Source organism: Hemicordylus capensis, chromosome 5 (genome assembly GCF_027244095.1).
Source record: "Hemicordylus capensis ecotype Gifberg chromosome 5, rHemCap1.1.pri, whole genome shotgun sequence".
Classification (NCBI taxonomy): domain Eukaryota; kingdom Metazoa; phylum Chordata; class Lepidosauria; order Squamata; family Cordylidae; genus Hemicordylus; species Hemicordylus capensis.
Genome location: NC_069661.1, coordinates 61,878,807 through 61,890,523, shown reverse-complemented (window position 1 = coordinate 61,890,523; position 11,717 = coordinate 61,878,807). Strand labels below are relative to the sequence as shown.

Sequence of the window (11,717 nt, the reverse complement as noted above, 5' to 3'; positions counted from 1 at the left end):
GAAAGACAGTAAAAATGAGAGAAAGAGAGCAAGAAACTCCCAGTGGCCTTAATACTAAGGATTTCACACTGATTCAAAGACAAACTCACCATTAATAGCCATATTATTAAGACATCACATTTAACTCACTTATCACAAGAAGCAAAGTAAGAGCAAATGAATACAATCCTAGCTCATAAGCTTCAGCTCAGTATTCATAAACCCTGATTCTCTGTACATAGTGCCAACCTGAATTTATGTACAGTGACTTATATTATAGTAATTTTAAAAAAAGTTTTTACCTGTAGCCCCTTGGGGGGCTTCCTAAAGGCCGTGGGGGTGGGGTCTGCAAAGGTTCTCCCTCCCCCCACCTCGCAGGGACCATTTGAGCATGTGTGGTGGCCATTTCTTAAAATAACTGTTTTTAAAAAAATGGCCACTGAAAACAAAATGGCCACTGCACATGCTCAAATGGCCTCTGCAATGCCTGGCATGGCCTATGGCCTTACAGAGGCCATTTGAGCATGCACGGTGGCCATTTTGTTTTTGGCAGCCATTTTTTAAAATTTTAAAAATGCCACCTCCCCTTCAAGTGGCACCTGAGGCATGTGCCCTGCCTACCCTACCCTACATACGCCCCTGCTCAGGACCTTTCTGAAAGTGACTTCCTTCTCCTCCTCATCACAATGCTTCTAGCTATCTCTTTGAGTACCATGCTTCTTATGAACCAAATGTGATTTTGTTTTTTGTTCTATCTTTTTCTGAGGGATGGAAGCGGATTGAAATTCAGCTTTACCTAATTTTATCTCCACAACCCAATCTCTAAAGCATTAATCAATCAAGCAATTAACAATCCATGAAACAGTATATAAATATTTGTTGTAGTCATTTTGTACTCACATTTCCAATGGCAATTGACAGATCAATGATTGTGCTACCTGAGGAAGGAAGTGCATTTCCCCCAGGTAAAAATGAATTTGAATTTCAGAGAAAGTGATATTCCCACAGCAGAAATACAGTCTGCTGTGGGGATACATCTAGATTATGCCCAACAAACGCGTATCAACTGCACATTTATTACAGGGGGAAACTGTTGTGTTAAAAGGCCTTCAGCAAAATACTCTGTATCTTTATTTGCTTATGTATGGATTTATGCTTTAGAGAATAAATGTAGGTAAACTTGTACTGAAATCTGCCTTCATCCTTCACAAGAGGATGGTTAAGAAATCTAACTAAATAATGTTTAGGTTTGATTTGGCTGTTGGTTTGACACATTTCTTTAAGGGCACCTACCACAAGGATGAGGCTGATATAGAATTCCATCATCGTCAAGTGCATTTGTAGTCTGTGTAAGGTTCCAGTGAAATCTAGGATTTAGATATATACATGTATACAGAACAGCCACTGGAGATTATCAGTGACCATCGTAACACATAAAGCTATGAAAGTGTGAATCAAGCAGCAATTGATTTCAGCAGCAATCATGTCTACATGGAGAAAAAAAATCTTAGTGACAGTAGACGGAAGGTCTCGGAGGTTGGTTCACTGTTTTCCTTTCTTTATAGGAAGACCAGTTGACCTACATTTTTAGAGCACTCTCTCGGCCTCTGCAGTGGTATATAGAGGGTATGTTTATTATATTTGGATTTGTAAACAGCATCAAAACTCAATGTGTAGAGTCTTCTTTAAGTGCATCGACCAAATTATAAAAGGAACTGGATTTTTGACAGGTTGAAAAAGAATAAATTGGGGATAACTGCTGATCCATATTTTTAATAGTACTATTCCCTTGATGTGGTAAAAGGCAGTCTTAGAATGCATGCTAATATAATCCCATCCAAAATGGGGTCACTTAGATATTCATAGAACACACAATTACATAGAATGAGAGATTCAGTTATGGTGGCAGTGTGACCCTAGCTTGTGACTCTCTGCACATCTACAGCAGTAAATGAGAACAATAAGGAAGTGATATATAGATTTTGTATTTCACTTTTTTATTTTTAAACACAAATATAAGCATTCAGTGGAAAACAAATAACAAGGCTTTCTTTAGATTCCATGTCCAAAGCTAGGGATTGTTTCCCCGATTTGATATGTACAGTATCAGTTCTCCAACTTGATTCAAATCCCTTTCATAGTGGTGGTGAGGTAGGGTTTTCTACGGCTGCAGACCCCTGAGACAATCACTCCACATCCTTTATCAATAGGCCTTATACCAGGCTGTCTCTGAAATCCTCCTGAGGTGAATCTTCTGCCTCAGGCCTTCTGAATATTCCAGAGAATTCCATGTTCTTTTCACAATATAGTTTCACACAACCACAGCTTTATATAAAATAAGAATTCAACTGTAGAAATATCAAAATCTATATGTATAATTCTCTAAGACGTCCCCATTGCAAATCCAATTTGTGGCAGCTCTCGCAAGAGTTTGTGAGTGAGCTGCCAGGAGTGGGGGGGGGGAGAGGAAACCAGCTGTGGACAGGCGTGCGGGCAGAAAATGGTGGCATGCGGGGGGGAAGAGGGCGGCTGCTGGGGGGAAAGAAGGTGGCAGCCGGGGGGAGGGGAAGACAATGGCGGTGGCAGTGGGAAGAAAATGGCCGGGTAAGCAGCGGACAGGTAAGAAAGAAAATGGCGGCAGCCAGGGGGGATAGAACGGTTTCAGCAGCTGTGGGAAAGAAAATGGTGGCAGTGGAGGGGGGAGAGAAAATGGTGGCAGGGGGGGAACAGTGGTGGGGGAAGAAAATGGTGGCGGTGGCCGGATAGAGAGCAGTAGCTGGGGGAACTGAGAAGGGGGGGATAGCTTAGAGGTAGGGGGGAAGGAGGGAGAGAACTAGGGGCACAGATGTTCTGTGCCCAAGCCAGCTAGTAATTATTAGATACACAACCCCCGCCTTTATTAGAATATTAGGGATAGAAGCCCCTCATACCTAAAATAATCAATTTGTCCGCGGTCCGGCAGTTCAGTCCAGAGGTTCGAGGGTTCAGGATTGAACCGAACCAACCCCCCCCCCCCCCCGGTCCGTCCAGACCGGAACCAAACTGCCGGACAGGTCTATGAATTTGGTTCGTGAGTTTTTTAATTTTTTAAAAAAGTTAATGATAAATACTTGTAGCTCCTTCGGGGGGCTTGCTGTAGGCCGCGGGGGGGGGAGGGCAAGAGGGTTCCTCCTCCCCCCGCCGGCCTCCCTCATCATTGCCGCAGTTGGGAAATGTAGTATTTTTGGCCCTTTGGGGCCTCTGTAAAGGTGAGCAGTGGCCATTTTGGCCACTGCCGTGCATGCGCAAATGCCCTCTGCGAGGCCATAGGCCATGCCAGGCCTCGCAGAGGGCATTTGCGCATTTACCTGGCCGTGGCGGTAATGAGGGAGGCCTACAGTAAGCCCCCTGAAGGGGCTACAGGTATTTATCATTAATTTAATTTTTTTTAAAAAAAATCACGGACCCCCACCAGACCGGACCCGGGGGGGTCGATGGGGACCGGACTGAACTGGCCCAGTTCCGTTCGAGGTTGGTCTGGCCTCGAACCGAACCAGGCCAGACAGTTCCATGCACACCCCTAGTTTCAACCCTATCTGCAGGGAGAACTGGAGTTCATGCCTATAGATCAATTGCTGTGCTCCAGTCATCAGGAGTGGCCCCTCTGCAGTAAAGCCGTATGGTTTCTTTCTGGCCACCTGGGCCTTATATGCAGAGGTAGTTTATGTGCTGGGTTTGTGATACTATTAAATCATTTGTCCATCACTAAATTTTGACTGGAGGTTTTACACACAGCAGATTCTACTGCGGGTTTACCAGGAGGCTTTACTGCAAACTTAAAGCTGTCTCAAAAAACCGCTGAAAATAATGGAGTTTTTTATTCTGGAGATAAATCAGGCTACACTTGGGCACAGTGGAAAACCCAAATTGCACGTGTGGACTGCTCCCTAATAACTTGTATGGGCTTTGGGGGAAATCTGGCGGATGTGTGTACATGCACCCTTCACTCCAGAGGAGATGTGAGCTAAAAGCAAAAACCTCGCGGTAAAACTGCTGTGTGTAAAACTTCCTGGTGATGTCTTCCTTGCATTGATAATATGGGAGTACTGTTGGCAAGCAACTTTATGAGTGTCTGTTGGTGTTGCTACATTGGTGTTTGTTTCTGCAGCTATTTTTGTGCTCCTGACTTTGCTCCTTCATGATCATAGGAGGGGGTTAACCCAGGCATAATGGTCACTGGCATAGCAGGAGCATAGCATTAGCCTACCCACCTAGAAAATACACCAGATAGAGAGCTAAAGCAAACTTGCTGCTGAACATCCTGACTTCCTTTATGCCAAGCTCAAGGACCATTTCCTCAAATGCCTAACATGATGATGTCAGAAACAGTGGCTTACACACCACGCAATGCAACACAGGGAGTTGGGGCACTGCCCATGTGAACACCGTCAACAGATTTGTTGTTGTTGTTATTTCCAATGGGTGCTCTGTTGTGCAACTGAGTCTGCACAACTTTCTGCTGGAGCAGAGCTGCCCCATTGTGCAAGATTGCATTGATGATGTTTTCTTGGGCAGTGTTCAAACTGCCCTCACTGCATTGCGTAGTATGTGAGCAACTGGCAATATGGAAAACAACAACATTAGAAACCATTTAGGCAGCAAACCTATATACACTGACCAGGGATTAAGTCCCAGTGAACGCAACTGGACTTACTTCTGAGTAGACACATCAAGGATTATACTGCTGATTGTTCTTGGGGGGAACAACTCTTGGCTCAAACAACGTTCTCAATGGAGAGTTGTTTGAGCCCCCTGGCTGTTTTCCTCAGTTAAGCATAGTAGATGCTCCTGATAGTTTTCTATAGCATTCATATTGTATACTACACTGCTGTAATTCATTTTGTGGACTAATACAATGCAACCTTTACAGCAGTGACAGCCCCAAACTTCATACAATAGAGCTTATATGTCAATAATGAGGAAGTTAACGCAAAAGAGCTTCAAGAAGATAACATGAAGTCAATTTTGACTTCATGTTAGGAAGAGGAGAGGAAACATGATGTGACAAACCTGCCACTAACTCCAGCTTTCCCCAAGCTCCAGAGGGAGCAGTTTGGTGCTGAAAGACCAAGGGAAAGTGTGGGAGCAGGAGGTTAAGTTGTAAGCAAACATAAATAATATGTGAGACTCTAGACCTTGTTTACTGTTTATATGGTGTAAAGGTTAAGGCAGCAGCCATAACTTCTTATTTCTATGGGTTTGGGTGTATGAATGAATTTGTGAGCACCTTAGGTGTTGCCTTAAAACAACGGGTTTGGGTTTTTTGTTTTTTGTTTTAAACGTATTGAAATGTGTGGATTTTTAAAATATTGTTTGTGAGAATGCCCTAAAACTTCAGAGGACTGGGAAGGCCAGAAGGGAATGAGGACTCAAATATTTCTTTGTGGTCCTAGTGAAGACCTTTGTAGTGTAAGGCAGGGAATCTATGTGGTTCTCTAGAGAAATCAAATTGTTGGCTTGGGTTCTCGCATTTCAGACCATATTGACACCAAGACTGGCCCCACTGAGTCAGAACAGCAAAAGCTATTTACATTGCTATTTAGGATTCTTTATATTGCTATTGTGTTGTGGAGGCTGTTAGGAACAAAATTCAAATTGTTTAATTCACACCATACTCATATTATTACAAAGCAATGTCATCATAGTATATTGCTAGAAACCATTAACACATACATATGTATACAAACAGACAAAGGCCACAAAGAGAACTCTTCAAAATACAATCATTTACACAATAGAGTTTATACATATATATATTACAAATTAAATTATTCTCTGCTTTCTGTCTGTAAACAGTGTTCCCTCTAATCCATCTGGATTTCCAGATGTTGTTGACTACAACTCCCAGAATCCTCAGCTGCAATGGCTTTTGCTTGGGAATTATGGGAGTTGTAGTCCACAAAATCTGGGAATCTCTGTTAGAGGGAACACAGTCTGTAAACATTTTGGAAATTACTCAGCAGGTGTAACTATAGGCACTTTGCATCTGACCTTGTAAATTATGCACTGTATTGTGTATTCCACTTGAAATACACCTGGATTTCAGATCCACATGGCTATTTTCTTCACCTAAGCATAGCAGATACTCTCTCTCTCTCTCTCTCTCTCTCTGAGAGATAGTTTTCTGTAGCATGCTATTGTATACTACATTGCTGTAATTCATTTTGTGGACTAATACAATGCAACCTGTATAACAATGACAGCCCAAAACTATCATACAAAAGAGCTTATGTCAATAATGAGGAAGCTATCATGCATTTATATGGATTCAAATACCACATTTATTTATTATTGTATTTGTGAGTCATTGTTTCCTTCAGAAGATGATCAGAGACAGATCTGACATCCAGACATGCAGTGCAGGTACTATGGGAGAGGGGCATTTATTTTGTTCCCCTTTTCTCTCTGAAGTCCACTGTCTCTCCTGAAAATATGTACCTGAGGGTTGTGTGACCCTTAGAGACATATTTTTGGAAGACGCAGTGGGCTTTAAAGGAAAAAGGAGTTCAATGAAAATTGCCTCTCTCCTATAATGCCAGTACTAAATTAGTCTGGATGTCAGCCATCAGTTAAAAACATAAACCGATAACATAGCAAAAGTTAAAATCTAATACATTTTAATGGCAGCAGTCTGACTGATCTTTGATTGTTGCAGATGAATATGAATGAAGTGACCAAAAATCCATTATATTCAAAAGAGAAATAATAACTGAGTCTGATGTCAGTATTTCACCAAGCATTTTGGGGCTTATTGGCTAAAACCTTATCATTATTTGCAATTCACACTAAAGCTAATAGGATGTAGCAACACGACGGTACCTCTGATTCTTGCTTCCGTTAATTGCCCTGCCTCACTCCAAGAACACATTGAGGCAGTCTCCAGGGGTGGGCTGGGAGGGCATGGGGGGAAAGATGCTTTTAGTTTACCTGCCTGCATGCCCACACAGGAAGCCCTGCCCCATGAGGCATGCTGTAGGGTGGAAGGATCCGGAGCTGGAACTTGTTGTTCCAGCCTCTGGATATCCCACAATGCAATTGGTGACAAGCACATTGCATTGGAGATTCCGTTAGATGGGTGCTCTATGCTCCCGTCCCTGTAGTTCAGCCCAAGGAGACACACAATACCCAGTAGCCGAGGTAAGGGTGCAGATGCACCCTTAGCCTCAGCTAACAGCCGGGTTTCTTAAGAGGTTTAGGTGGGCAGGGAGCGGAGGGATCCACGAGGATCCTGCTGCTTCTCATGACGAGCCTAACCCCAGCTGGGCTGCCCCAGGCTGGTCGTGAGAACAGCCTCATTATTTCTGAGTCCATTTCAGACATTCTTTCAACACCCAGGAAGCTGTCCTATACTGAATCAGGCTATTCGTTCATTTATCATATTTTTATACCTTCTGATATGTACATCTCTAAGTGGTGTACATAATTTACACTTTTAGCTCAGTACTGTCTCCTGTGTGTGGTGGTAGCTCTTAAAGGCTCAGGCAGAAGGCTTTTTTCTTGATCTCCTGCTACCTAATAACTGAAGATACTTGAATGGAACCTGGGGCCTTTTGCATATGCTCTACCACTGAGCTATGGTCTCGCCCACACTCAGAAGATGGGAGCATGCACAATATCTGCAATCCCTCCCACATCCCCACATTGAGGATTGGGTGGACACAAGAGTTAAAGTTGCTGATAAAAATGTCCACTGTGTGTCAGAGTTGTAATTGCTAAATATACTGAATACAACTACCTGTACTCAAAGGCTATAGCAGTTATTAGGACAAACTAAAATTTGTCATTTTGTCATAAGTTATTAGGACAACAAACTTCTGAGTTCTCTAGAACTCTACTTCAGAAGGAATGTTAAGAAAAACCAAGGAGTGGCGGGGTGGGGGGGGATGACACAAATTTTACTAGTGAAAGTGCCCCAAAATCTGTAGTTTGTAATAGTCTAAAGACAGTGCAGGAGATCTTGCAGACTTAATTTGAATAGCTTCTGCCGGGTGACAGGTCTGAGATAAGATTTCAGTTTGCACAGAGGGACAGTTTGCACCATTGGGACAAAGAAGTAAAAATATTCCGCCTTTGAAAATATAAAATCTAATAGTATTTGGATCTGTCTCCAGCAATAATCTGACACACATGGTTGTTCATTTGGTTTCTCTTGATTGCTTACCTTGTGCACCTCCTAAAATTAACCCCTAGTTTTGCTAATATAAAGACTACCTACCACCTTTCTTTTTGATTCTGCTCTGTCTGTTGCAAGGAACCTTTGCATTTAGGTTAGTAATGAAGAGAGAATTTTTTTCTGTAGTAGCTCACCAAGAAGCTGGACTGAGCCAGTGCCATCACTAGGTTCTTCCCAGAAACAAACACTTCGTTGAGTCCTCTAATGCATGATTTCTCTAAATACACGCACACGCACATTTGCTTTAGAGTTCTAGTTCTTTTGTTAATCCAGTTTTAACATCTCCAATCTTAATCAGGGTGAATTGGAGGTAAGTCTTATTGATTTTAGTAAAACAGCAAGAACACCAAGCCCTTCCCCAGTTTAAGCCTCCTTAAATGAAGGGGATGGAAGAAGTCTTGAGTTGGCCATGCTCCTGACCAGCCTAAGGGCTGAGCACAGCAAAGAAGGGGAAAGGTTGCAAGACAAGGTCAGAAGCAAAAGTGGCAGCATAGCTGCTTGCTGTAGAATCAAGAGGAAACAGTTGTGGCACACAAGGACAAGGCAGTGGAGTAGAATCAGGAATATTAATGGTTTAATGAAATGGATATTATTTACAGAAAGGCAAGTGCAGACTATTTTCCATGCTCTTGTTGCTGGGTTTTTTTGTTAGCCCCGCCTCTACTCTGGGACTGGACTAAAAGTAACTAAAGCATCATTCAAAAGCTGACCTGGATCAAGGAATGGATTAACAACACTTCCCTTTCTGTATCCTCTCCCTGCACCACATGGGCACAAAAGTGTCCCTTGCAGAGCATACCTTCTTGGCTTTTGAAAGAACATTGTTCTATGCAAGTGTTCAAGGCTTGTAGCTGGATGGTGTTTGTCATGGGGTGTCCATGTTTCTGGAGATGCCTGAAACATATTTCTGGATATGCCTGAAAGATTTCACAGTTATAGTGTGAGATCTACAGTTCTTATGTACACTACTATCCTACTTTAACACAAGAGACTACCTTCTGTAAACATTTGGTAATACTGTGCTATGCGAGCTAGTCATATTGTCACATGCCTATCAGTTTACAGCTATAAGTGTTTTTGTCACATTAAGAGTATATGCTTGCAAGCTAGTGAAGATTAATGAAACATAGCTAGTGAACTATGAAAAGGTTTTGAAGTGTCACAGAGGATCACATTTATGTTTATATGTTTATATTTACAGGTATACTTACGTTGTAAAAGAGTTTGCATAGCTATTACATTACAGAACCTTTTGGGCATCAGCTTATGCCCAAAGCGTCTAAAATTGTTGCTATTTCAGGTCAGTTCCTATACATCAAAGTACTGCAAATGATAACTGCCCAGTTAATGTCTCATTTGCCATATTCCCAGCCACTGGCACGCAAACACATCGCTTTTCAAAATGTATGCTGAATATACTGTTAGATGTGGAATACATTTACTAAAATATTTCATGTCAAGCAATCACAAATATATTGTGGAACCCAGAGCATTTACAGGTCCCAGTTTTTGACAATATGGGCCTGGGTGGGTTTGGGGAGCGGGAATCCATCTCGATTCATTTTGACTTGCCATAAAAATGTGATAGCATACGGAATATATTGAACAGTTCTTTGGGAGTCTGCAAACACTCTGTAAAATAGTAAGATTCTTCTTGTTTTCATCAAAAGGTGAATTTTAAAAGACTGTGGACACCACCATTTGGAAATCTGTACAGAACTTCATCTAGGTATACAGTCTGTCTGGTCCTCTTCGGAATCAAGTGCTGGACACAGAGCTTCCAAATGCAATCGCTTTTATTGAATACCAGATGGCCTTCCTGCTAAACCAGTGTCAGTGGGTCATCTTTTCCTTCACAGATTGTGAAGTGTGGCTTTTGTTAAATCTCAGTTTAAGCTGTCCTTGTGGATGCTCCGTTCTATAATGTGATTATTCAGGTCGTTGTTTTTCCACTGAATACTTGTTCCATTCATAGGAACACTTGATGACTGACTTCCCGTCTGGTAACACAAGCAGCAGAGGCATGACTGGCAAAAGAAAGAATCCAAACAATATTAATCTTGCATTCCCCTGAGAAGGATCATTCTCTGTCTTCACTGGAGTGCAAACATCATCAGAGCAAAACAAGCAAAAGTGAGCATGGACATAATTAGACTTTAAAAACAATTTGTAAATATATCAAACTTGATGCTTCTAGTATCACACCAGCAACAGCTACTGGCAGGAAGCTGTGCTGTGGGTGAAGAGGGACAGTTGCTCTGCTCCTGCTAAATATAAGAAAGCCACCACTTTAAAAGCATATATAGGAGTTGAGAATGTGAACTTCCTCATTTCATACTATACAGGGGCGTAACTATAATAGGGCAAGGAGAGACAGTTGTCTGGGGGCCCACTGCCTTGGGGCCCCCCCGAGGCAAGTCACATGACTGACTCCCACAGCCATGCAGCCGCCTTGGTTTCCTTCAGTTGTATTCATCCTCCGAAATTGATGTGAATGTTAAGATCTGGAGCTACCAGAACAGCATGTCTTTCTCTATTACCATTAAATGACTTCCATCGTCCCCAATTTACAAAACCTTTAAAAAAATAATTTAGGATGATGTTCTATTGTGGCTCATAGGAGATATAAATATAAATAAAAATAAATAAATATAAATTTTAGTATGCTTTTTGTTACCACTATTCAGCCTCATTTAAGATTTCTTTACTTCATGAGCCAAGCTTCAGTGGTGGGGGGCATTTTAAAATCTTGTCTCTGGGCCCACTCCAACCTTGCTATGCCCCTGATACTATTGATTAGACTGAGGGTCAAACCAGACGTGATGCATCATCACAGCTAAGCTTCTGTCTTTAAAAACAACAACACCCCACTAAATAGCAGTTGCAAGGCTGGGAGTGATAAGAATCAAGATCCTGACATGCAGGGAGGAATGGCCCTTCCTGCCATGGTCCCAATGAAAAGCACCCCTCTAAAGCTGCTGTAGCACCAATAGGGGCTTCTTTTCATTTGGAATGCGGTGCAAGCAGAAAGGATTAAATACCTCTTCTCTATGAGCCACTTAATGGCACAGTGGGGAAGTAACTTGCCTAGGGAGCAAGAGGTCGCTGGTTCAAATCCCTGCTGGTATGTTCCCCAGACTATGGAAAGCACCTATATTGGGCAGTGGTGATATAGGAAAATGCTGAAAGGCATCATCTCATACTGTGCAGGAGATGGCAATGGTAAATTCTACCAAAGAAAACGACAGGGTTCTGTGGGTGCCAGGAGTTGACACCAACTTGACGGCACAACTTTACTTTAACTTTATGTGTCGTGGTCCTGATGCTGAGTGCACCACAATCACCCCACAGATGCCAGGACAATGTTGAAGATGATGCTTCTAGTGTCACATATGTCTCTTTTGTTTCTTTTTTTACATTGTAAGACCTTCTGAGGCAGGAAACCATCTTCTTATTCTTTTTGCTATGTAATCTCCTGTGGAGTAAATTTTATCTCCATTTCCCCCTTTTCTAAATAGCCAAAAGG

The 11,717-nt window shown here is 42.2% G+C and overlaps 1 protein-coding gene and 1 long non-coding RNA gene across 3 annotated transcripts in view; one reads left to right on the top strand and one right to left on the bottom strand.

Moving 5' to 3' along the window:
• Nucleotides 1–2,564: 2,564 nt before the first annotated feature.
• The window catches only part of LOC128326746 (uncharacterized), a 42,034-nt gene continuing 32,881 nt past the window's right edge, over nt 2,565–11,717 (top strand). Inside the window, exons 1-3 of one of the 2 annotated variants that reach the window (XR_008308232.1) lie at nt 2,565–2,598; nt 9,393–9,491; nt 9,862–10,324. This is a non-coding gene — a long non-coding RNA (uncharacterized LOC128326746). Of the gene's footprint in view, nt 2,599–9,392; nt 10,325–11,717 lie in introns of both variants that reach the window. The other variant, XR_008308231.1, reaches the window with a different exon arrangement.
• Nucleotides 5,596–11,717, bottom strand: part of EDNRA (endothelin receptor type A) — a 57,716-nt gene continuing 51,594 nt past the window's right edge. Inside the window, exon 8 of the mRNA XM_053254187.1 lies at nt 5,596–10,218. Coding sequence (XP_053110162.1) covers nt 10,078–10,218 — 141 coding nt within the window. The 3' untranslated portion in view covers nt 5,596–10,077. The remainder of the gene's footprint in view (nt 10,219–11,717) is intronic.